The sequence below is a fragment of the Grammomys surdaster genome, unplaced genomic scaffold (assembly GCF_004785775.1).
Source record: "Grammomys surdaster isolate TR1022 unplaced genomic scaffold, NIH_TR_1.0 125277, whole genome shotgun sequence".
Taxonomy (NCBI): Eukaryota; Metazoa; Chordata; class Mammalia; order Rodentia; family Muridae; genus Grammomys; species Grammomys surdaster.
In genome coordinates this window covers 760,673-786,934 of record NW_021620157.1, presented here as the reverse complement: position 1 = coordinate 786,934, position 26,262 = coordinate 760,673, and the positions used below count along the sequence as shown (strand labels likewise).

The window sequence follows — 26,262 nt, the reverse complement described above, 5'->3', positions numbered from 1 at the left end:
GTGTGTGTGTGTGTGTGTGTGTGTGTGTGTGTGTGTGTTCAGAGGCCAGAAAAAAGACGTCAGATCTTACGGAACTGGAGTTAAAGCAGCTGTAAACTATCACATAAGTTCTAAGAAAAGAACCGTAGTCCTCTGAAAAAGCAACTGTCCTCTTAACTACTGGGCCCTATGAGTTGATGTTTTGATAAACAAAATTCTTAATAATTTGAAGAAGCTCATTTTACTGATCTCTTTGTTTATGAATTGGTACTTTCTGAATTATGTACTTACTTTTTTTCTTAAAAAAGAAAGCAGAGGCATTAAGCTCTGTTCCGAGATTTCTCTCTTCTGTTTAGGTTGTGTTCTATCTTGGACTATAGTTTTGAGGGCATACATTGCAGATTGACATCTGATATTGGTTTTGTTCTCTTTCTCCCAGAAATGATTGTTCTGACATCATATTGAACATGTTTCACTTTTGTTTTTCTTGATCTGTCTCTAAATTTAGTCAAAAGAAACCAATGCCGCTATGACATTCTGCACTCCTTAACTGACTGATTTTATCATCTAGTCTGCATTTAGTGTAACACTATTTTTATTAATATGGCTTTAGATTATTAAATCAGAAACACTGTGCACCCTCTTTTCTTTTCCAAGATAATTTCATTATTTTAGAAACTACCAATTTTTCTTACATATTTCAGTATCAACTTATCAATGTCTAAATAAAATTCTGCTGGGATTTTGATTGGGACTCTATTAAATTTGTGAGGAATATTGATTACTACAATATTGGGTCTACCACTCTATAAAGATAACAAATCTCTGTATATAGTCTTAGTAATTTATTTAATCAATTCAGAAAATATTTGAGTATGCAGAACCTTATTGACTATTATAAAATTTGTCTCTAAATATTTTAATTTTAGGCTACCAGGTTATTTTTAAGTTTTCTTCTCTAATTGATTAACAATAAAGCATACAAATACTTAATTGATTTTTATGTACTGATCTTTATCTGATCTACCCAAACTAGGTAGTTATCACATTTTTTATTTGTCTCTCTCCTCTTCTTTTTCCTTAAGATATTGCTTACTTGTATCAGTTTTCTGATTGTTCTCTCTCCTAAGCTGGGATGTCCGCTCATGGATTGTTTGTATCATTTCCTTACAATCTTTTCAGAACCTACAGAGACTTTAGTGATTTATTTTGTCATAAATGATTCATACTACTTTTGAAGAATGCATTTTTCAGATTTTATATTTATACTTTACCAGAATGTCTCCATTGATACTTCCTGTTTATTCTTCACAGTGTTCCTTTTTTTAAAAAAAACTTCTACTGACACATTTTCATATGAATTTTAAAGTGCTTATCTAGTTGATAAATCATCTTTGCCAATTCTGCATTCTATTTTTGCTTGATATTTCTTTTGGATAGTGATGCTTTTACTTGTCTCCTATCCTGTATTTTGTCATTATTCTGAGCCCAATAGGTATATTTTGTAAAAATGTTGAATTTTATTGCAGCCAATGGTTAACTTGTTTACATTATATATCTGCCTCTTTGGAAGCTACTGTTTCTTTGCTCTGATACTGAGCCTCTCTGTTCCCTTAGACCTGCATGAGCCCCTATGGTTGGTCATTTCATAGACACTTTTTATAGGACACTCTAAGTGTAGACCCAAGTATCCACAGCTTTTGTATTTGGCCACAAATTGAAGTTAAACTTATGTAGATTTCTAGAGTTCATTTTCTACTTGGTTCTTCTCTTCTTTCTGTTACTTAGTCCTTGAAATTCAACATAATAGTCCCTACCCTCATATCTCTCACGAGGTAAGAATTACTGCCACCTTTTCATGACTTTCCCTTCTGAACCAAACTCCAAAAATTATCTTCGGTAATTATTTAGAAAAAAAAAAAGATGTAATGACCATGGGCTTACCTTAGTAGTTGTCCAATGTAAAAAGCAAAGCAACATTATTTTCGATACTCTGGAGGAATGATTATTTCAGTATCAGTTTCTTATTCAGTCTCCAACAGTAAGATCAGAGGTTATCAAAGCCATCAGACTTGCAGGTCAATTCACAGATCTCTGTTTTGATTTTTACTTAAGTCAAACACACTTTTCTTAACATTTCAGACAATGGTCATCACCAAAATTTCCAAAATTATAGTGAATTTAGTACTGACTAGCCCTGGGCTCTGCAACAGGGGACATTTGAAAGTCCAGGCTGCTGCCATGTGAAGGGAGAACTCAATAGATTACAAGCCAACTGCAACAGTGAAGATAAATACATTTGATTGCCAAGGACAAAGATGATTGTAGAGCCAGAACCCCAAACAAGGGAGAGGAGTAGCTTGGGGTTCTGCATTCTTTTAACAACGATGGCTGGCTGGGCATATGGGCTTTAGAGCCAATTTCTAATACAGAAACTACAAAGTGAATTCTCATTTGGAGAATAAAAATGAGCAAATGTCGACCTTTGGCTACATTCTAATTGACACTTTAGTGGAATCGATGAGAGCAGGAGTCCAGCATGGGCAGATTGCATCACTCCTTTCTGTTTTTAAGCTTTTTTGTTTGAAATTGCATCAGCACGCAATGATTGTGCCGAATGCCAAGACCTGCAGGGGGAAGGACACAAAGTATAGGCTAAGGGTCACTTTTCCCTGTAAGGTCACTCCATTTAAAAAGACATAGCCTGTAGAATAAGCCTGCGAACAGTTCCAGCCTTTTCAAAAAGGAAGCCCTGCGGATTATTTATTTTAAGGGCCAGTTGTTATGTAGTGTTAGGAAATCTTCATGAACAAAATGACTATAGAAAACACAATCTGTAAATATGATCCATAACATTGGTGATAGAAAACAAGTTTGGAAAACCCAGAGTAATACACACACTAGAAATATGAGATGCCAGAGAGAAATTGATGGGTTAATTGATCTTTCAGTCATTAAGCAAGACCTCTATTGATATTTAGAAAAAAAAACAATGAATTTAAAAAATCTTAACCTTGGGGCCACCATGATCCCATGTTATCGTGGGAGCACACATGATAACAATATTCTCCTGGCCAGTTCCAGAGTTCTCCCTGTACTAGATATGTAATAGCTGGAGTCAGGTCATTGAACTTGAAAGTCAACGCTTTATCCCTAAATTTGAGAACTTTGGACTCAGATCCAGGCTACTTACCACGTTTTCATTGGGATAAAATATCATGTTAAAGGTAGTTCCCACTCCCACCAAATGATCAATAATCTAATGCCTTGATTGCATTACACAAAAATATACTTACTTTTGGAGAACCTGTATAGCAGTCCAGCTCTGGAGAATGTTCTCCCATGCCTTGTCCTAGCAGACACTTGGCACCTACAGTGTTCAGTTGTTTACAGCAGCTTTCTGTTTGCTGCGTCCCCACTATTAGAGTCTGCCTGCTGCAGTCCTACTCCTTAATCAGCCGTCACACTATCTGCTTTTAAAACACACCAGTAAGAGTTTTTAAATTAGCCAAATGTATTACTCCCTTATTCTTTTTCTTCCTGGATTAGATTTTTAGCCCTTCCTGTTTCCTCACAGTTCTGTCTCCCTAGCTTCTGCCATATACATGCATTATAAAAAAGAAAGTTATTAGCAAACCAACCTATACTAACTCCTGCTTCATATCCATCAACCATTCTGTATCTTCCTCACACTCCTCTTCAGCTGTAGTACCACAGCCAATCTAATCAGTGAATGGTGTTTCTGCCATTGATTGTAAAACTGGGCTTCTTTGGTTGTCATAATGAGTGAAAAACAAACAAACAAAGAGTAATATGCTGTGTCTGGAAAAGTTCATCGAGATCCCAAGAGACCCTGAGATATGATAGACAAAATGAATTTCCACATGGAAGGGTAAGAAGGTCCAGTTTAGCTGGGAGTAGAAAGGATTTGGGAAGCATGCCTGTTGACTAACCACAGTTCAATAAATGCTGAAATAAAATCATAAAAAGAAGAGTAGACATTTCTATGCCCAAAGTACAGGCTAAAAAGAACAGCTTTATAGTTTAAAGATGATAGAAAATAAAGACTTATGCAAATGAACTTGGGAAATAAATTAAGGAAAAACATATTCTGACCAGAAGTCATACCCTAGTCACAGCAAGATGCTTGTTTTTCCTGATACCTTTGAGAAAAGAGGGATGTGAATGAAGTGGGCAATGACTGGAGAATTAGTTAGTAGAACAGGAGGCCGTGTTGTGAAGGCTTCTGAATTAATACCTAGATTCTAATAAATTGGGAATTGTCCTACTCTATCTCTAATATTTCCATAAAGCCTCTCTGTGATACCCACCATGTAACAATGTAAGTGGATAATAAGGAATGAGTCAAAGGTGAGATAGTGAATGTCAGTCGCTACAGTGTTTGTCATAGAACTGTGAACTTGGAAAGTACTCAAACCAAATAACATTCGCTATTAGGGAGATTGGCCCATTTCTACCCAATGAAAATACTAACATTGCAGCTTTTTAAAAAAGTAACAAAAGGAATTAACTTTTTTGATACAGATGTTAGAAAGAATATGGAATCAAATTTAATAAACACATCACAATTTTTTTTTGTCAAGTTGCCTTCTTTGTTTCTTGGGAGCACAGTGTAAGAAATAATCAGTACAGAATATGATACTTTTAAATATATCATTGACCCAAAACTGTGGTACATTGCTGCAGTCTCAGTAAACAGGAGGCTGAAGCAGGAAGTTGGTGAGTTTGTGTCATATGGCAAAACCATTTTAATTTGTATATGGCTGGGGATATTCCTCAGTGGTAGAGCATTTGCCTACATGCACAAGGCCCTATGTTGACTTGAATTTGATAACCTTCCTGGAAATCTTTACCAATGATCTGATCCTATTTTATTTTGTATACAAGTGGGATCTATTCAAATCACTGAGTAATCTAAAGTACTTTCTGTGACAGGAGCTATAAACAACAACAAGCAGTAAGGAAGTACGATGCCTGAACTATTGTCACATGGCTTTTGCTCGTTAACTTGTGTGCGTCAAGTGCCTGAATTAGCTGCATGGTTGATCCAGCCATTAATAATATGGTGGGAAACTGTGGTCACTAAATAGAAGTTAATTATCATTATCGTATTTTATCATTTGCTATAGTCATACCACCAAGGTACACAGTAGAACTCGCCTGTGGTTTTGGAGCCACGGTCTTTTTGGTGGTGGTTCTCATCGTGGTCTACCATGTTTACTGGCTCGAGATGGTCCTCTTTTACCGGGCTCATTTTGGAACAGATGAAACAATTCTTGGTAAGTAATGGAAGTGTACTGCAAATCACTTGTACCATCATCTTCAGAAAGCATGCTACCTTAACAGATGAACTATTGTGATTAATAATATTATCTCTTATTTTAGCTCTTCCTAGTAAGAATAAATCTTTCCAGGGTGCACTGTTCACCTTTCTTAATAGATATGTGGTTTAATCTAGATTAGCATTGTCCATCCAAAAAATGTGATGCGTATCACACAGGAAACTCACAATTTTTCTCCAATGGCTCAAAGAGCACAAACAAAAATAAATATTTGATTCAATCTTCTCCCATTAGTATTTAAGAATTAAAATTGTTTTCAGATGTTAATGAGCTGCTCTGCAGCCTTTTTGGCATTGAAAGTACTGAAAATTCAGAACGTTGCTTTGCAGTCATGGCACAGCTCCATTCCAACAGCTGCATTCCGATGGTCAACAGACACATGTGATCCTTGGCTACTGATAGGAGAGTTCAAGTTCACAGTCTTTTGTTTTGCTTTGTTTGCTCCTTTGTGTTTTGACACAGTGTCTCATTGTATAGCCCAGGCTGAATACAATCCTGAGTGCTGGGACTACAGCCATGTGCCACCACATCCAGATGCAGGTTCACATGCTGTACTCAAGGGAAGGCCCATGGACCTACAGTATCATGATCATCCAAAACACTTTTAACTGTAGAAACAAAACCTGACTTAACCTCAACCAGAACTTACACTTTAACAATACCCCCAGGTGACCCAAGTATACATTAGAGTTTAAAATTATCTTTTATTTTGGCTCTCACTATTAAAAAAAAAACACCACCACCACCACCAACAACAACAACAAAAACATTCTAATGTGTATTCCTGGCAGAAATTTTCTTGATAGTGTGAATGAGACATTGAATCAATACTGATAGAAAAGGATAAATAGACCAGGCCATAAGATTCTATCTAATTCAGCATGCTTTGGGAAGGAACACATAATCTATATTTTTAATGACTCATGAATTTTGGTAAGCAAATTTGGAGAAGATCAATATATTGAACCTAAACATAGCTTAATTCTAGTTCTTTCTAGGTATAACTTAGTCAGTTTCAAAGTCTTTCTCAATTTCATTAGTGAGTATTTTTTCTAGAACACTGAGTAGAAATTTTTTGCCTGTGACTCTCATCCCTGTTCAGTTAAGTCATAGGCAGTCTTCACCTGTTATAGGGTCAGCTTCCTGAGACTAGAGTAGAAGATACATCAGATACAGTTTGAATTCCCATGCCCATTTGGCATGAATAGTGTCAACACTAGAAAATTACACATTGTTCATAAACACAAAAAATTTAAAAAGGAAAGAAAATAGAAGAGAAAAAAGAAGACTCCAACACCCAAAAGTTAGATTTAAGAAAAGAATAACAGTTTGAGAAGTTTTTCTAATTTATATTGTCTATGTGTTCCTTTTGCTAGATGGAAAGGAGTATGACATTTATGTTTCCTATGCAAGAAATGCTGAAGAAGAGGAATTTGTGTTACTGACACTACGTGGAGTTTTGGAGAATGAATTTGGATACAAGCTGTGCATCTTCGACAGAGACAGCCTGCCTGGGGGAAGTAGGTATTTCTGATGAGTAGCAACGGTGCCACTCTGAACAGGAAGTGGATCCTGAGCTTTCATGCACACATGGGTTTTAGTTAAGTAATGGTATTCAGATACTGAACATACAATTCCTTCAAGTAATAGAGATTCTACAGAGAAAAAGCCTCAGTGAAGGTGCACACTGTTCTGTTTATGGCTTTAAAAAAATTCCTTATGCAATCTTTAAGTACTCCTTTTCAGAAAAAAAGCCAGTCCTTAGGAAGTCTATCTCACTGAGAGGCAGATGTTTAAGAAGTGTCAGGCTGATGTGCATATATACATATATATGTGTATATGTATGTATATGTGTGTGTGTGTGTGTGTGTATTCTTTTACAAACAGAAATATGCTACTGTAAAAAGACTGAGGTTTCCTCAATTTGAATGGAACTGAGTTGCAGGACAGAAAGCATAGAGCATTTCCCTGCTAATACATTATGCCCTGTGCTCTTTCTCAGTGTTTTCTCACATCTGTGCCAACAAGCTAGTGCCCCTCAAATCTACCTTCTTGTTTGCATCTCCTTTTCTATCAGTGTGTATGTTTGAGTTTTAGCTTAAAATGTGCAAGCCCACTGCATTCTAGCATTTTTACAAGGAAAAGTGTTAACTACTGAATATTTCTACAAAACCAATTCCTCCTCTTTTAAAGTCCAAACAATAGCAAATAAAGTCATGGTTCATTTGGGAGATTTGTGGCAAGCTGATTGGCAACCATGTTCAATCTCTCATAAGCCTCTCCTGTTCAGAATGAGGGCACTGCCTCTCTTCTGGAGCATAGTATGCTCTTTATTGTTTTTGATTTTTATCCTTCCCCCTTATTCACATTAACTGTTTTATATGGGTTTTTTTTCGGCTTTTAATGTGTGGGTAGTTGATACCTGCGATAGATATAGTTTTCTTTTCCTTTTGAGTTAGTGTATCAGTCATCTTATTTTCCAAACCATCACTCAAAGACAGTGCTTGTGTTCTACAGATGATTCTCCTTTAGTGTTTTTTGTATCATGAAATGATCGCTTGCATGGTTAAAGGCAAAATTCCACTCATATTACTTCTTACATTGTTCAACTCATTCATGCTACTATTTTTCCTTCCACAAAGTTATCATGGTATCTTATCTACTATGTGAAAATTGATGCTAAGCTCTGCAGTGTACATATGGGCAAGACCTTCCACAGGGTGCTGACACTCCTTTGAAGAATGCATAATTATTCTTGCATCTTGTAGAGCCTGTTCCCTTTAGATCCTTTCTGCTGCTCTTCCTGGGGCCACTTTGCCTTTGGTCTTCTTTCTACGCTTATACATGCTCAGCCACCAGTAGAAATGCTTAGAGTAAACACATAACCCATTCCTGGATTCTCCCAAGAGCTGCACATGTTAGATTTTAATTGGCAAGTGGTTCCCCATTACTTCTGCACCTGTGAAGATTAAGAATGAAATGACTGCTGAAGGCAGTTGGAATGTGATTTCCACCACACCACTGCACTGCCTGGAGCTAGTGAGTGTCTCTCCTCTGGGTGAAGGATTATGTGGGTCTCCCTCTGCATCTGTAAGGAGATAGATTTGTCCCAAGAATTTAGTGACAGGAATTAATCAGAGCCCTTGAATAAAATTAGGTTGTATTTCCATTTTCCTCACTATTTTTTTTTCAACTTGGAGAAAGCAATTGAAAGTTTGTGAATGTAAAACATGTCAGCTAGCAGTAGCTGACGAAGGGCTGCCCAGTGATAACTGGAGGTTAAAGAGAAATATGCATGTTGTACTTTCATCTCCACAACAGAGAAAACGAAGGAGCTGATGTGGGATATACTGCTGGCCAAGATGCCATTTGCTTGAGTTACTAATCTAGCAACAGTGACATCAGTTGGCATCAGGAAAGTACACATCAGCAGAGGGAGAGAGAGAGCCTCCAATTCAACATTTCCTGGTGTTATCCTTGATTAGCTGCAGCTGCAACTGGGGGCTTTTACTCTGCAGTTCATATTTGTTTGAATACTTTTCATACAAGATAGTTTATTTTTTTAGGAGGCTGTTTGGGCTACAACACTACTTGAAGAAACTGATGTTACCACAATGTTATCTGTTCCATCTGGTTCAAATATTGCCTTTGATGAATGAATAACACCAGCCCACCTTATTTCACCATATTTTGGTTTTAGTTTATTTGGAAATGGTTGGGGAGTGGGACACTTATGTATGACTCCAGTTTTCTTCAGCAGAGTGATATTCCTGGGACAGTGTGGTTATATTAAAGAGGATGTCACTAGGAGTATCACTGACAAAGCTGCTTCAGCCTTGATTCATTCCCAGGCTGTAGTTCCAAAGCTCTCTGCCCTCCATCCTTCAGTTCTTGTGTGTCAGGGAGTTCTTGGCCAACACTAATCCCCATGGTGTTTTCTTTCTCAGTTGTCACAGATGAGACCCTGAGCTTCATTCAGAAAAGCAGACGACTCCTGGTTGTCCTAAGCCCCAACTACGTGCTCCAGGGAACCCAAGCCCTCCTGGAGCTCAAGGCTGGCCTAGAAAATATGGCCTCCCGGGGCAACATCAACGTCATTTTAGTGCAGTACAAAGCTGTGAAGGACATGAAGGTGAAGGAGCTGAAGAGGGCTAAGACGGTGCTCACGGTCATTAAATGGAAAGGGGAGAAATCCAAGTATCCTCAGGGCAGGTTCTGGAAACAGCTGCAGGTGGCCATGCCAGTGAAGAAGAGTTCCAGGTGGTCTAGCAGTGACAAGCAGGGTCTCTCCTACTCATCCTTGAAAAACGTATGAAAGGGAAAGTGAGGGGTGAAAAGAACAAAGGGGCTCATGGGAGGAAGGGGCTCCTCTTCTCTCCTAAGCTCTGGCTTAATAGATAGAAAGAGTCCTGTCTAAGCCCCCTCAGAGGAGAACATTCTAGGGACTGTACGGCTGATAGCTCTGCTTCTCAGCAATACTAAGGGTTACAGTGATGGACTCCACAGTCCGTCGCCAGTTCTAAAAGCCATTATGATCGTTGCAAGTAAAGATGTGTCTGATGCTTCCTCCACCTCTGTTCTTCCCTCTTTTCTAATATCTTTGTAAAAATCTCACTGTTATGGAGCCGCTTTGCCCAGTGGCTCGAAACTCCATCTAAAGAAATGTTACCTGCTGACAGGACTATTGCCTGTTTCTCAGTAGGACCATCTTTTAATTTTCTTTTATTTTCTGTTATCCATTAAGCATGTTATCAGGACCTAAATCTGTGTGAGCTGAGGCTAATTCACTCCTTTGCTTCTGTGTCTGTTGAATCCACCACCTCAGCAAGACTAACAGTCAAACTACAGCTGTTCCTCATGACTGATTTTGTGGCATACTGCCTTCCCACTACTAAACCCCATTTGCTCACATCTCAGGTAATAGATATCATATTTATAAACTTGAAAAAGCCGTGGCTTTTGTTCTATCGTAGTAATTTCTCAACTGTCTACAGATAGACAGGTCTGTACCTGTCCCTTCATCTCTCTCCCTATTGGATCTATCATTCATATCTCATAGGCAGCGCCACACTTGACACAGTCTGAGGGGAAGCTTTTAATGGTGCTAATGGAGAGTGAGAAAATCCAAAAATGCTCTCGGGGCATTTTTTTTCACATGGGAAGAGAGCACAGAAGAGAATGCTTGTGGTTTGTTCTTTAATTATGACCTTACTAATGGGAAAACCAGGAAAGTGGATAATCCTCACTCATTCACACACCTCTTCATTATGAAGTGGAGGTGAGAGGTACTGAGTTTCCTTTCGGCATTACTATTCCAAAAGACTGACTATTCACGATAATTAATTGTCCAGTACCTGTAGTACCTGCTCCAAATGAACCATCCTGCAAGTCATTGATAATGAAGTGATTTTATTAGTTTCAAGCAGAATTCTACTATTCCTCAGACTTGGGAAAGTGAAAGCCAAGTACATTTACATTTAGAGAGGCCAATTTCTATTTCATATCTAACATGTATATATATGTATATACACATATACATATATATGATCTCTGTACACATAAATTGTATGTGTGTATGTATATAGAAGTAACCACAAATAACATGTAAGTGTGTATATCCACCTGCCTATAAATTATCTATGTGTATTATTTTGGGCTATACATAGTCACACACATACATCTTTCAATAGCCATTTGGCAAAATATGAAAAAGTCAGTAAAACTAGTATTCAGTCTTTATGTTAATAGTGTCATGGTTTTGTGTTGTTTTCATTTCATTTCTGTTCCATTTTTGAATTCCTGGCTCTCTGTGTATAGTTGTCATAGTTCTTGCATCCCCTAAATTAATATGAACGACTTAAATGCTTCAACAGTTGATCTGGGATGCAGGGGAATCTCTTGTCTCCATACCTCCCATTACCACTGTTCAGCAGCGGTCATCTGATGTTGCTTGAGTTTCTCCTTTATTTCCTGAAGACACATTCAGAATCAAAGTTATATTAAGCCATATGGACTGATGAAAAAAACAGATATAGTTATAAAGGAGACTGAGTAACCTATGAAGCATGACTCATAATTTAAAGAAGACCCTATCTAAGTGGTGTTAATAATGTTAAGCAATTCTAAAATTATCTATTACTTTTAGCTGTTCATCAGTACTGAAGTCCACAGTAAACCATTGCTTTATGTTATAATTATTGATTACTTTAAATTGAAAAGAGTTCCCCTCTGAATCCTTGACTTAAGACTATGATATAGTGTTGTTCTTGCATCTAACCTTTTAGAAGTGCTAATGCTTTTTTTGGTATTTCACATAATTCTCATATCTACTAATAACCCTTTAATCACAGTACCAGATGAATTTCCACAGAAGCTTTGACTGTTACTTCTGCATAGGCTATGGGGAAATAAGGGCCAGGCTTGTCACCACAGGCTGTTCTCTCTGTACTGTGTAGTTTCTGCACGCTTGGAGTCTGTATTCATCCCAGCCACTATTATGTCATGTCTGTGCCCCTCTTATTCGGAGCCCACTCCAGTGCTACAGCATAAAGCATATCAAATCTAAAGAACATATCTCATCCTAAGTGAACTTAATTTCAACATCCTAGTCCGTGTTTCAGAAGATGCTCCAAGTAAAACAGCAGGGTGGGGGGCACACACTTGTACTTTAGAGGGTAAGAAAATATATCATGTCTCTTGTTTTAAAAAATCGTCCATGGTTTTAAGTTTATGATAATGAGAACTTCTGAACCCAGGTTAACAAAGAACCATACTATATAGAGTGTATACTTATACAGCCACACGTGATTTATTTAATTCTCTTTTGTACCTTAGATGACTCCCAGAAATTTTAATTTAAAAAGTACTGTCTTGTATTGAGAAACAAAAGGATCACTCTATTTGTTAACTGCCCATTTGTTTCCATAGGTTTTAGTACTTTAAGACCATTTTTTTAATTTTATTCATAAACATTTGTATTTTCCATTTTCATTTGATGTGTATATTTACATATTTTTACAATAAACCATTTATTTTCACCTTTGAATTTTATTTTGTGCATGTGTTTTGTGTCCTTATCTTCATGTTTGGGCTTGAGAAGTAAGAGTAAAAAGAGTGATTATATTTATAAAAAGAAACTAAAGACATTATAATAGTTAAATATTTATTGAGGAAAGGCTAAGAAAAATGTGAACTTTATATCAAGAGCATTTCCTTTGCATGTATGTAAAAGAACTGTCTAAATAAAATGGATTGTTCAGTGATCTAGGATGGGCTATACATATATCAATTGGCAGATACAGAAGCCACAGTTAGTGCTGCTTTAAAACAAAAGCATACTTATGTCTCTGGTTGTAGTTCCAACTCGGCTAATGTATAGACAATTCTTTCCAATCACAAAAGGATGGAGCCAGGATGCATGAACCAAACTCGTGAGCCAACAAGTTTCGTTCAGTTAATAAACAACTGTCAGGCAAGGTTGAATGATAACCAAGTTCTCTATTGTGCACAGATAGATCCTCCATTACAGGAAATATGCACGGTATTCTATTTTGTGTCTGGATGTTTTCCATTGGGTGAATGGTAACCAGTATTAAGTTCCTTCACCCTTCTATGGTGACCTTATAGAAGACTCAATCATGGCATTGTTTGAGTGTCATCAACCTGTCTATCACTTGCTTAATTAAATTTCTTAAGACACTTTCTCCATGTAGTTGTGTACAACACTAACTAGATATTTTATGCAAGCAAAATTTGAAGCATGGTATGAAAGACATGCTCAGCACCTAATCTTTATTCAGCTGTTTCTTTTTAAAGATTTTAAAAATTAAATTGTTATGTGTTTATTTTCTATCCCCATGTGTGGGTGTGTGGGGTAAGTGTGAGTGGAGGGAGGAGACAGCGTTCAGGAGTCAGTTCTCATGTTCTGAGCTGTGATTGAACACAGATTGACAGGCACCTTTACCTCCTGACCCAACCTTACGATCACACCGTCCTCTTTCAAATGGAAATCTTCCACTTTCTTAAAAGATACATTTAAAAAAAAATCCAGAAGCCCCAAGACAATGTGTAAGATATGTGTTTTACTTTCATTCATGATTATCCCATTGAAAAGAACAGACATTTTCCTAACATAATTATTTTGATACAGCTACATATACACTTACGAGATTTGATTGCATAAGTTTTCTGTGTTGAATATCTAGCCATATGATCCTAAGATTTCTCTTGATGCAGGTAAACCAGCAGAATCCTCCCACATGTGCTCTCTAATGTATTAAAGGAAATTTCATAAAATCTAAGTATAGAGAGATAGGACAAGGCAGTTACCAAAGTACATATGTGCACATGTACACATCTGTGCACACACATGTGCCTCTTGAGAACTGAAAATGTATACTTATCTTTCAACAACAAAAACCTTCCAATTTTCAGTTAAACAAGTTAAATTCACTCATTACAAAGTGAATCAGTGATAAGGATCCTGGTTCTCTCATTCCTTTATACTTCATAAATACCAAACTCACCGCAAGCTCTCAGGGTCTCCATAGACTGAAGAAAGGTAAATATAGCCTCAATAATGGCTGGCATACTGGTTGGTATATGTTTTGTGATTTTGGGCACTAAGAGTCACATAGGTGGACTTCTTTTCCCTTATCTATATTTTCTAAGTCCCTGTATCTCACAGTTAATAACTGCATTAATTTGAAGACCTCCCCCCACACCTTCGGGGCCTGTTTATATCCCCTGCTTTGCCAGAAGTCTTAATTAATGGATTGATTCTTAACTACAGTGATGGCATTCGGCTCTTTAATTGACCATTAGGCTACTTCTTTACATACAGAAACAGGGGGGGGATGAAGGGGGACAAAAGAAAATTGAAGCAACAAAGAAGTGAGGGTGTAAAGGAAATAGCAAGGAAAGAAGGAAATTTTGGTTGATATATGACCAGTACTGAGTCCAAAATATTAATTAAATACCTGAGATCTGCTGTAACTCAGGATGTGGGAAGGCAGTAATCCCTTAATACTCTGCCAATCAAACGTTCTGAAGAAGTAACTATGTTCATTGTTATTCAAAATATTATTCTAGAAGACATTTATACAAATTGAATTACTCTTCACAGGCACATAAGAGATGGAAGTTTTGAAATTAAGTCTTGTATAGAATAATAGGAAATAGCTGAGGACACTTAACCCAGAGGTAAGAAGAAAATTCAGTAACATCACAATAGTGCTTAGATCCTGTGGACATTAGAAGACCACCAGATAAAACTATGAAATAAAAAAAAATCCAAACCAAGAAACTATTTACAAGCAGAGAAAGTCAGCTGGTTTTTGAAATAGTTCATTTAATTCAAATTTATGATAGGGGAAAATGTTTTCATGAAGGCTAGATCTGCAACGGAGCAGGTATTCCGCAGGGAGACACATTAAATTCAAGATATCCCTCTTTCCTATTTTCTTTTCATATACTAATTGTCCATTTGTTTTTCTCTTCTTTCCCCCACCCATTATTTATTCACTTACATCCCAATTGCACACCCCCTCTCCTCCCAGTCCCCCCCGCACACCCTTATGTCAGAACACTCTCTTCACCTCTGAGATGAAGGGCTTCAACATACCCTGGCATCTCAAGTCACTGCAGGACTAGGGACATCCATCGTCTCCCACTTAGATTTAACAAGGAATTCCAGTTAGAGGAACAGGATCCTCAGGCAGGCAACAGATTCAGAGACAGCCCCTGTTCCAGTTCTTGGGGGACTAGCATGAAGATCAAGCTGCATATCTGCTGCATATGTACAGGAGGCCCTTGTATGCTCTTTTGTTGGTGGTTCAGTCTCTTCTAGCCCTCAAGTGCTCAGGTTAGTAGATTCTGTTGGTCTTCTTGTGGAAAACCTGTCTTCTCTGCATTCCTCAGTTCCTCCTCCAATTTTTCCACAGACTTCCCAGCTCTGTCTAATGTTTACCTGTGGTTCTCTTCATCTATTTCAGTCAGCTGCTGAGTGAATCCTCTCAGAGAACAGTAATGCTAGGCTCTTGTCTGCAAGCATAATGGTATCATTAATAGTGTCAGGGGTTGATTCTTGCCCAAGGGATGGGTCTCAAGTTGAGTCAGTCATTGGTTGGCCATACCCTGAGTCTCTGCTCAATCTTTGTCCCTGCACTTCTTGTAGGCAGGATACATACTGGGCCAGAGGTTTTGTGGGTGGATTGGTGTCCTTGTCCTTATACTACAAGTCCTGCCAGGGTACACAAAGTATCCACTTCAGACTCCAAATCCCCCACTGCTAGGAGTCTCAGCTGCAGTCACCCTCATAGGCTCTCTGCATCCTCCTCCATCCCAGGTCTCTGGCACATCCTAGAAATGCTCCCTCCATGCCAAGTTCCATGAACTCCCTACGTTTCGGTCCTATCTCCCCAACTCTCCCTATATCTGATATCCCCTTCTCTTACCCATCCCCTTACTCATATCACCCATTTCCCTCCCTCAACCTTCGATGACTGTTTTATTTCCCCTTCTGAGTGACATTCAAGCATGCCCCCTTGGAAATCCCTATTTCGACAAGAAACAAAATCTTCCTAATTGTCAATAAGAGTGGCATGGATGAGGTTACTTGATTTCTCAACTGGGTAGATTATTTAGTAATGATACTTTATTTTTTCAAAATTTTTCATGCCCATCTTTTGTGGACTAGACAATGGCCAACTGGGTATGGTGACATCATTACCAGATGCTATGCTATCTTTTCATTTCCCTATAGATACGGTGGAAGCAGTGTTTGATTTCATTCAGCGGAGCCGAAGGATGATTGTTGTCTTGAGCCCGGACTATGTGACAGAAAAGAGCATCAGTATGCTGGAGTTTAAGCTGGGTGTCATGTGCCAGAACTCCATTGCCACTAAGCTCATTGTGGTGGAGTACCGTCCGCTTGAGCAACCCCACCCAGGCATCATGCAGCTGAAGGAGTCTGTGTCGTTTGTAAGCTGGAAAGGAGAAAAATCCAAACATTCTGGCTCCAAGTTCTGGAAGGCCTTGCGCTTGGCTCTTCCTCTGAGAAGCCTGAGCGCCAGCTCCGGCTGGAATGAGAGCTGTTCTTCTCAGTCTGACATCAGTCTGGACCATGTTCAGAGGAGAAGTCGTTTGAAAGAGCCCCCAGAACTCCGAAGCTCAGAGAGGGTGTCTGGAGCAGCGCCAGCCCCAGGCACCATGTCCAAGCACCGAGGGAAGCCCTCGGCAGCCTGTCGCTGCTGTGTCACCTACTGTGAAGGAGAAAGTCACCTCAGGAGCAAGAGTCGGGCAGAGATGCACACCCACCCCCAGTGGGAAACACACCTCTGTAAGCCTGCTCTCCAAGAGTCTGAAAGTCAGTGGATACAAAATGGCACCAGACCTGAACCCACTCCTCAGATCTCAGCACTTACACTCCACCACTTTACAGATTTATCCAATAACAATGACTTTTATATCTTATAATCTCTTTACGTGGAGGGTGGTGGCTGCTATTTCTACCAACTCTGTTTGGGTCACAAACTTTTGGGAATAATTGACATTTTTAGCCACTTAATAGACTATCAGATTTGTGTCCCTTTTTATTGATTATTTTAAAAACTATTTATTTCTAGGAGACAAAAGACCTGAAGCACCTGTATCCAGTTATTGCCTCTAACGGCCTTGGAAGAGCACACTCTTCTCGGGCCCTAGAAGGTCAGTATGTAAAAGTCACTTAGAGTCTGATCTTGCCCAGTGGTTCAAAGGTAGTTAAAAACTGGTGTCTCTTTGTGATATGGGTCAGTGAAGTGTACTTGGGCTTTGATACTCACAGGGTGTGTGCACCCAAAAGTCCAGGGCTTTGACACTCACAGGTTGTGTGTACCCCAAGGAGTGACTTGAAAAGGAGCAGGTTCTGGTGGACATTGTAGGACAGAGATCAGCAACAAGCCTACAGCACATTTTTGACCCCAAATCTTCCCATAGGCATCCCTGCTTCCCATTGTCCACTGTAAATAGTATGCTATTGATTGTCAGTCTCAATAAAGGTATATTTTTATGCCATGTCTTTTGTACTAACATATGTTTAATGTCCTCTCCTCAGTTTGCATTTTCTAATATTTCTATTGAAAAAAGAACATTATAGTTTAGAAAACTGAGATTTAGATTAGATAGCAAAGGTGAGGGATCCTTGTTGTTGTTTTCTTTTTTTTACTGATATGAATTGGAAATCTATGGAAGTACCAAAGCTACAGAGTGGGAATTCTGTGAGAAGTTGAGCTTAAGTAAGAACCTTGTTTTGTTCACATGAAAGCAGAAAAATTCAGTCCTGGCAAGGAACTGCAGGTAGATTTGGGTTCCTACAGCCTTTTTTCACAATTCTGAAAACAGATGTCAAGTTCAAATTCCTCCAAGAGACAGAAGGTAAGAGAAAAGGAAAAAAAGGAACAGATGTAAATTTAACACCCGTGGACTTGGTTTAACACCAACACAGACAAAGTGCAGCTTCAGAAAAGTAGGGTTTGTCTGCAGGTAATCACATGCCAATAAAAGATACATGGCTCTTTGCCTTCAAGCCAGGGAACGATCAGGAGCCCTTGAGCCTGTAGATAACTAAAAAGCATGTGAGTGTTTCCTCAGCTCTGTTTGGTTGTTGCCATTGAATTAGCTTCTGCATGACAAATTGCCAAGTTTCTTTTATGAGTTTCAAACATTAATATTTGAATGTATGCTTTCAATTACATCCTGGCTTAAATTTGTAAAATAAAGTCAAAGAATCCGAACAAACAAACATAAAAAAAAAAACCAAGAAAACCTTCATGTGTGAGATCTATTCATTCTGAGGGTCACTAGTATGTAATCTCAGGCAAAAGTACTCAGCCAAAGAATGTATGCTGAAATAGGGGTCCAAGTGCCTTGGGCAACTCTGTCCTGGGGATAATGCAAGTGAGAACATATGAGAAATGTATGTTCCTTTCCCAAGTTGAAAACAACTGGCCTTTATAATAGCGTTGCTCTGATGAATCCTCCAGCCCAAGAGACAGCTGAGAATCCTGTCTCCTCTTTCAGCTCTATATGTTGCCTGCTTACTATAAGAACGTTATGAGCACAAAACCCCTGAAGAGAAGCAGATCTAAAACAGTAGCAGGTGACCACAGATGGGAGGTGTTACTTCCTTACAGTAACCCCTACTGCTAGTGAGCTCGGCCCAGAGCCAGTCTCTCAATCAAAGACAAGGGGAGTAGTACAGAGATAAAACACATGTGAAAAGCCTTCATTTTATCTGTTTAACTAGAACTCCCACTGTCTAAAACCTTCCTTATGATAGAACATGTACCTAGCTGTGAAACTCAGTGGAAATGACTCAGCTCAACGCAGAGTTCTCATTTCATGTTGCATTATTTTTTAAAGAGATGTTCAAAGGCTTCATATTTGCCATCAGAAAGTGGATACTATACATGGCTCCAAATTCTATGAGGAGAATGAAGGCTGTGGCTCACAACTATCTGTAACTCACATTTCTAGAGAATTCAATTACTTTTTACTTCTAGGGACTCCAACACAAGATCGGTATGCATACATATGCTTAGTACACACATATACACAAAATAAAAGTAAGTAAATATGTAAAGTATTAGTAGATAAAGAAAACATTCATGTATGTATTCAATTAAAGATGATCATATCTACCACTAGCCTTCATTTTCATTAACCAGCTCTCCCTTGATCCTGATAAGTCCCTGTCCCAACGTCAAATCTTCAGAAAAACATCACACACAAAGTACAGCTACCAATATATATGTATAGCTATAGGGTCATGCACTGGAACAGAAGCCACCAGTGCCACCTCCCCAAAGAAGGATGATTCTGTCTAAATCCTAGGAGTTTTTGCTATAATCACAACTGCTATGAGTTTTAAGTTTAATAAACATACCATGTCTGAAACAAAGTGTGCCACACCTCTGTCATAGTGTTGCCTAAGTTTTGGCAGCTCTATTGATAAAGTTGTCCTATTTAGGGTTAAGTAGTCTCAATCATTTATTCTTATCAATTTGACTAGTTATGACTATCTGCATGGACTCCATCCCACTGTAAAAAGGAGATTTTCTGATCAAAGCTGAATGTATCACAGGTCCATTGTTTTAAATACATAGTTGGTTTGACAACCTGACCATTTAACAATATGGCAATGGTAAATTCCACCAATACATCTCCCCAGCCATCGGATTGGACCATATTTTAAATACTAGAAATGTATTAAATATCAGTCATACAGCAGGCCTAAATCCAATCAGAATATAGTTGGTTGTCGCATAAGCATCATGCCTCTATTCAACAGCGGGTATATCTTGCCTGGGAAGCTGGTATTGTATCATCAGGGTTCAGTGCTGAGTAAGACAGTCATAATAACTTTTCTCACTAGCACCCTGCAATAGCACCTTCTAACCGTATGAAAGCTAGGCAGCAGGGAGAGAGGTTCCTGGTAGCCATGAGATTGATTTCTCTGGGTCCTACAGACAAAGCATTTGAACTCAGTTTCTTAAGAGATAAAATAAAATAAAGAACTAAAGCAAGAGATATAAATATAAAATACAAGTTCTTTTAAATAACTATGTAATTTTGGTATTCTCAAAGCTAAATTTTGATATTGATTTCCTTTGATATTAAGTACAGGTTTTCTTTGAAGATGTTAAGTACAGGCATAGCAACATAAAGTCATATTTGGGAGCATCTCGCTATGTAAGAGTCTGAAAGATAATGAGCTATATATTCAACATATGAAGAAAGACTCAGAAATTAATGTGATTATTTCTTAACCATCATCCGTTAATAAAGTTATATTCATTGTCATATATTTCAACAATGCAACTAATAAGAATTTTTCTCATATGCTATGATTACTTATCACTAAAGTGACATAATTATTGGTTAAATATACATACCAATATGTAAAATATGTTGTCTATTTAGGAGCATGAATTTTAAGTCGAATACAGCCTTCCTTCTCTCTTTTCTCTTGGAATATGATATTTCTGAGCCCTGATGTTCTGCTATCTAAAATGGAACTAATATTATTAATTTCACTGGATGATTTTCAGCATTAAATGACATACTATAAGGTCAATATACATGCTACACTTTTTATTTTCATAAAATATCCTAATTCAACACAGAACAAGAAAGTATTATCCATGGTAAGTGGTTTTCCCAGTGGTGTTCAGCCAGTTATTGACACACTTGGGCCTCTAATTTAGGCTTTTAACCTGTTTTCCAGTACCAACTCTGAAACTAACCCTGGTGGATCCATATGAAAAAAGTATTATTCCAAGTCATAAGTGGAACTATCTTATCACAACCATGTATATCACAATAGAAGAAGCAGGTGGCTTATAGATCTCCATGGAAACATAACAAATGGAATGAAGTTTGTGTGTATGGGAAGGTTCTATTGTAATGGCTTACAGGTTATAGTCCAGGAAATCAGGCAATGACTGTCTCCCAGTGGAAAGGCTAAAAAATGTGGGAGTTGTTTATGTGGGAGTTGTTTAGTCCATATTACTAGATGTCCAAGTAGTCTCAATATGTTTCTGGAATCCTAGAAAATTCATAAAGTGCTGCTGGTCTTTCGTCTACTTTGGTATCTTAAATTAATGGGTTCTACTACCAATCGGAAAATGCCTCAGCAATATATAATATAGAAGAATTTGTTGCTGAAAGTGGGGAAGCAGGCAAAATCAAATACTTCCTTCATCATTGTGCTCATTGTAGATTTTAGCCAGAAGGTGTGGCTCAGACTTAGTGTAGGTATTTCTACTTCAAATAACCTAAATATGAAAATCCCTCACTGGCATGCCTAGCGACTTTGGTTTTAGTTAATGCTGTATGTATTCAAGTTTACAACAAAGATTAGCCATCCCAAGAAAACTCTACACACAGAGGCATGTTATATCAAGTGTCTAGTGGATCATCTAACCTTGCATTATGATTTTATACAAGTTTTTTACACATTACATATAACTTTAAAAACTACACTTGTTATGATAGTTTCTCAAGACTCTTACATCATGCTTGAAATTTGTCAAAGTAAATAAATATAAATGCATTAACTGTGTACCTTAAAACCAAAATTTAATTTTTTGAAGCTGCGATATACTCTATGAGTTCCAGAGTGACCTCCTTTTATAATTTCTAAAACCTCTAGCAATGATATATTTACTTCCAGATAGGTGGTTTAAAGTGGTTGGATAAACTCCGATTCCAATTTTGAAATAACTTCAATTAATTGTTTAAACATGCACAGGATAAATCACCCCTGTGATAATGGTTGCAAACTTTGATGTATCTGAGAGTCCCTTTTAGGGTAGCTCTACACTGAAGACAAGAATGCAGCTCCATCACTACAGAGGTTCTTGCAGAAGTTAGGGATCATAGTAAAGCAGTTTGCCTTATTAGAGCACACCCTTTGCTATTTGAATAAGGTAGGTATCCCATGAGTCACACTTGGAAAAACCATTGCCTACAATATTCTTTAACACTTTTCATATTTCCTAGAGTGTTTTTCAGATTGTAAGGGGGATAGATTGAAGTTGCCTTAACCTTGGCAAGCTGTATTCCTTGAATCATTCACATGGCAGCCATTTGTACTTATCTGGGAATGCACATTTCTTGCTGCTACTATTATAAACGAAATGAGCTTCCCAAAGGCTGGGCAGAGCTCCATGTAAACTTCTTGGGTGATTTTGATGTAGAGATTGTTTAAGAACCATTAATTTTTACCTCTCTTTTACCCTTGTAGGCTCTGATTTTCTCCAGCCAAGGAGGACCACAAATCATCCTTTTAACAGTGTTTGCAGGCAATAGCTGAAAATGAAGGGCCTGTTTAGCCCTTGGAATTGTCTCAGCATAAGCAAACAATCGAATAGAGTGGTTGGTAGAATGTATTTATAATGTATGAACTATCTAACACTACTCTTTGGAACTTGGTGGGAGTGTTCCAGCCATCGTCTGTATTAGAGTAAGATAAGTTATGCTGGGCTAATACTTCAATAACTTCCCATTACACATCTTATTTTTGCTGATGCTAAGGGTCCAGCTTAGGGGCTTGCAGTTTTGTGTCCTTGCCGTGTGAAATGTGTAGCTTGCAGTTGTCCTATACTTGAGCTTAAATTGACACTCCTTAATTTCTTTCTCTTATATTTTATTAAGTAGAACTATCTCCAGGGTTCTGGAGTCATAGAGAAGGCTACAAAAACATATTCTAGTGCCACTGGAAAGGGAAGATTCCATTGAACTTTTTGAACACATGGCATAGTCTTCTTCTACAAATGAGATGAGGATGAGATGTGTATGTAAGCTGATGAAGCTAGGAAGTACTATCAATCTTCTATTACTCCATCTAATAAAATAAACAAAAGACTTTGATGTTCACATCTAACATCAGTGTGCCAAGATATCAAGATGAAACCCCATGCATAAAAGAATAAAGCTTTCACATAAATGTTCCCTAAATGAAGGTTGTTGACAGACTGTGTTATAATAATTACAGTTTCTGTAAACTTGGTTGAAAAAAGTTAATAGTTGCCATATTTGGTTACTTTCTATTTAGTGGCTTAGGTAAGTACTCTCTAAAAATGTGATGCTTAAACTGTTTGCAAATGAGCCGTTTCATTTTGGAAATTCAGGGAGCCTCAGAAGAATTGAAGGCATTTAGAACACAGCAGAGCATGTAACATGGTCATTAGGAAGCACCATTGATCCATTTATCTGAAGACTTAAACAGGGAATAACTCAGATGAAAGAGACCAGTACCTGTGTGGGTGTCATGGAGTCTGTAACTACTCTCTTTTTGTTTTCTCTCTTTCAGATTGGGTTCTATTGCCATTAAGTATTTGAACTTTTATACAAATTTTTCTAATGTATACAGTATTATTTGGTAATAAATTAAAGCTCTCCTTGGTTTGGCAAAAATAAATATTTCAGAGTCTTGAGACATGAGAACAGCCCGTAGTGTCAAACAAAGAAGGACTTTGTTTCTTGATGTCTTGAGGAAATTGCTCAACATCCAAAATCCTTCTAAGAATGGCTCACATAGTTTCTTCTTGAATCTTTCAAATATGTAAAAATTTGAAAATGTAAAGAACAGCTTTCTGAAAAGTTTGCATGGGTAGAAAAGTAGAACTTTGCAAACAATATCTGTCAGCAGATCATGAGCTGTACTTCTCTTTCCCTGGATGAATTTTATTTGAATATTTTATGAATATATGGTACAAACAATTTTAAACTGTGTGTAGTGGAGCATCCCTGCAATTCCAACCCTAGACCATGCTGTGTGCCACAGTAAGTTAAGTTCTAGGCCAGCCTGGGATAAATAGTGAGGTCACCCATTCCAAAATAAGATTAAAATAACCCCTGATTTTCATTTATTTAACTCACTGATTTATTTTAATTGTGATAGCTGTGTCTCAGACTTATCTTAGATCCAGGGACAAGTGTTTCTGAACTAGAAAGGAACTTAGTCTTTGAGGCCAATTGTACCTACCTGTGGTGTGCCACAGACAATCAATCCTCTCCGAAATGATTTAGATCTTTGATCTTGATGAGGATGACTGCTTTAAGCACCTTTATAATTTCTGAACAGTAGTCAACAAAAATTCTGTAATGATACCTTGTACATAGGGAATGAAAGGGAAAAATAAATACTAATATCATGGATAGTATTTTTCCTCCTTAAAGTGTAAAACTTAAAATTCATTGCCAAATGCTGTAACTGAATTATTTGTTTAAAGGAAAAGATAAAGAAATCTTTTAGCGTTTTTAGTTCTTGGCTTTTATATTGTTTCATATTGATTATGAGATAGTGAGAAAATAACAATGAAGAACATAAAATTACAAAAGTTAATAAAGTTACTAACTTGAATACCCAAAGAAGACAATAGTCTTAATGTTTATTATTTTCCTATGGCCAGTCCCTAAAGCAGTCACTTGGTTATTAGCAAATTCTATTAATGATATCTAAGAAGACCCCTAGGGCAATCAGGCCCTATTTCCCTACTTCTGAGTAGCAAGATAAAAGGAAAAATGTGTAAAATCTCCTTGGTACTGGATGAATAAGATGTTGTGTGGATTTCAGGGCTTAGGAAACAAAAGTAGACAGTCATTCCCATTGTAAGCTTTATATTGTTTACGATATTACTTTGGAGTCAGGACATATGCTTTGGGATAACAGTTACTATAGTAAATGTGCATTTCAATAGCACATGTTTGCTCTAAAATTCTCAGTTTCTTCATGTTAAGTGGAAATAATATCTACCTCATTGAATTGTTGTAAGGGTAAAATTAAACAATAAATGTGAACTTCTAAAATCTGTGATTTTACAAGTTGTGGTATTGTTTTGTCGTCGTCATTATCACCTCCACCAGCATCATCACTGTCATTGTCATCATCCTCATCATCATTGTCATTGTCATAGCCATCATCATCAGTGTTTCATTATAGTAAAAACCTGATGTTTGAAGTGAAGATCACTATGGGTACTCTCCAGAACACATCATTTAACTGTAATCTTTCATATAACAGAGTAGAAAATCTAGTTCCTTATTACTATACACACTAAAGACTACAAAAGTAGTATCTACAAAGTAAGAAGTAGGGCAAGACTTGTATTTTATGTTTCTTGATAACAAGAATTACAACTATCGAACTTAAAACTGTGAATATTTATTGTATTACAGTTCTGTGGGCCAGAAATATGGCATAACCTTGACTTTCTGCTTCTTGTTCAGCATTACAGATGAAGAAACAAACTCCATGCCAAATCTGTGGTTATCTGAGGCTCAAGTGGGGCTCAAGGATCCACTTTGAAATATGGTCATATAGAACTTGAGGAATCCCCTGTGCCATCTGCATGGCCCCATAAGAACTTCCACAATAAGAGTGTTTATGTGCCTTTATGATACCTGAACAGGCTTCTTGTAGAATATATGACCCTGAGTAGCAAGCAAGGAAGAATCCAGCATGCCCTCCATGACTAGGTCCACTAAGGGACTATATTTCAGCTGGTGACTATTCTCTGTGTTAGAAAATATCCTAAATGTAGAAGAGGCTAAAATGGGAATGAATTATTTTTGACCTACATTACTCCTCTCTGTCTTTCTGTGCCTGCTTCTCTCTCTCTCTCTCTGTCTCCTTCCCTCTGTTTTTCCCTCTCCCTGTCTCTCTACATTTATTTCTGTCTGTATCTCTGTCTCTTTCTTTATGTATCTCTGTCTATTTGTCTGTCTCTCTTCGTGGGTGTGGGTGTGTGTGTGTGTGTGTGTGTGTGTGTGTGTGTGTCCCAACACCTATTTCCTTTTCTTTTAATTAAGAAACAGGAAAAATGGGCTATGGGAATTATGTCTGAATGATATGAATGAGACTATTAAGCCAAATTCTTGGTATGAAATCTAAGGACTAAAATATAATTTTTATTGTAGGCTCACTTATAGTGATATTGAAAATGAGTATTTTTTTCTAAAAATATTAATCACTAAGAAAAAGAAGAGCATGCAATTGCTTTTTTTTCACATCACTCAGGACATCATCATACTATGAAATAGAATGATTATATATCAATAACCAAGACATTTTTCCTTTCTGTAGCTCAGACTTCTGAGTCCTCGAAATGTGGGATATTGGAGCAGTAATTAGTCAGATACCATGGTTCTGGTTCATTGAGTAATAGTAAACCAATCCCCTCCCCTTTTTACATATACCCTGTCAGTAGCACTTCATACTTGGTGACATGGGAAAACATTTAAGAGGAATGAGGATTATTCTCTAAAGGGAGTGACATTCAGCCTTCCTCCTCTCTGTAGCATGCACTTCTCACTGCAATGCTGTGTAGCTAACTGTTGTCTGTCATCTCCGGAAACCACTAGCTCCAAACACAAG

General features: G+C 37.7%; 1 protein-coding gene across 2 annotated transcripts; it reads left to right on the top strand.

Annotated features, from left to right (window-relative positions):
- The first annotated feature begins 5,053 nt into the window (after positions 1–5,053).
- Il1rap (interleukin 1 receptor accessory protein) lies at positions 5,054–24,700 on the top strand. Of its 2 annotated transcripts, XR_003713744.1 has the most exons (5): positions 5,054–5,279; positions 6,719–6,862; positions 16,105–16,680; positions 16,967–17,048; positions 22,129–24,700. XR_003713744.1 is itself a non-coding variant. In XM_028785581.1 (3 exons), the coding sequence occupies exons 1-3, from the start codon at positions 5,231–5,233 to the stop codon at positions 16,815–16,817; spliced, it is 906 nt and encodes a 301-aa protein (XP_028641414.1). In that variant the 5' UTR covers positions 5,054–5,230; the 3' UTR covers positions 16,818–17,396. The 2 variants fall into 2 exon arrangements, 1 of the variants encoding a protein (XP_028641414.1); XM_028785581.1 differs by lacking the exon at positions 22,129–24,700 and having other exon boundaries at positions 16,105–17,396.
- Positions 24,701–26,262: the final 1,562 nt, after the last annotated feature.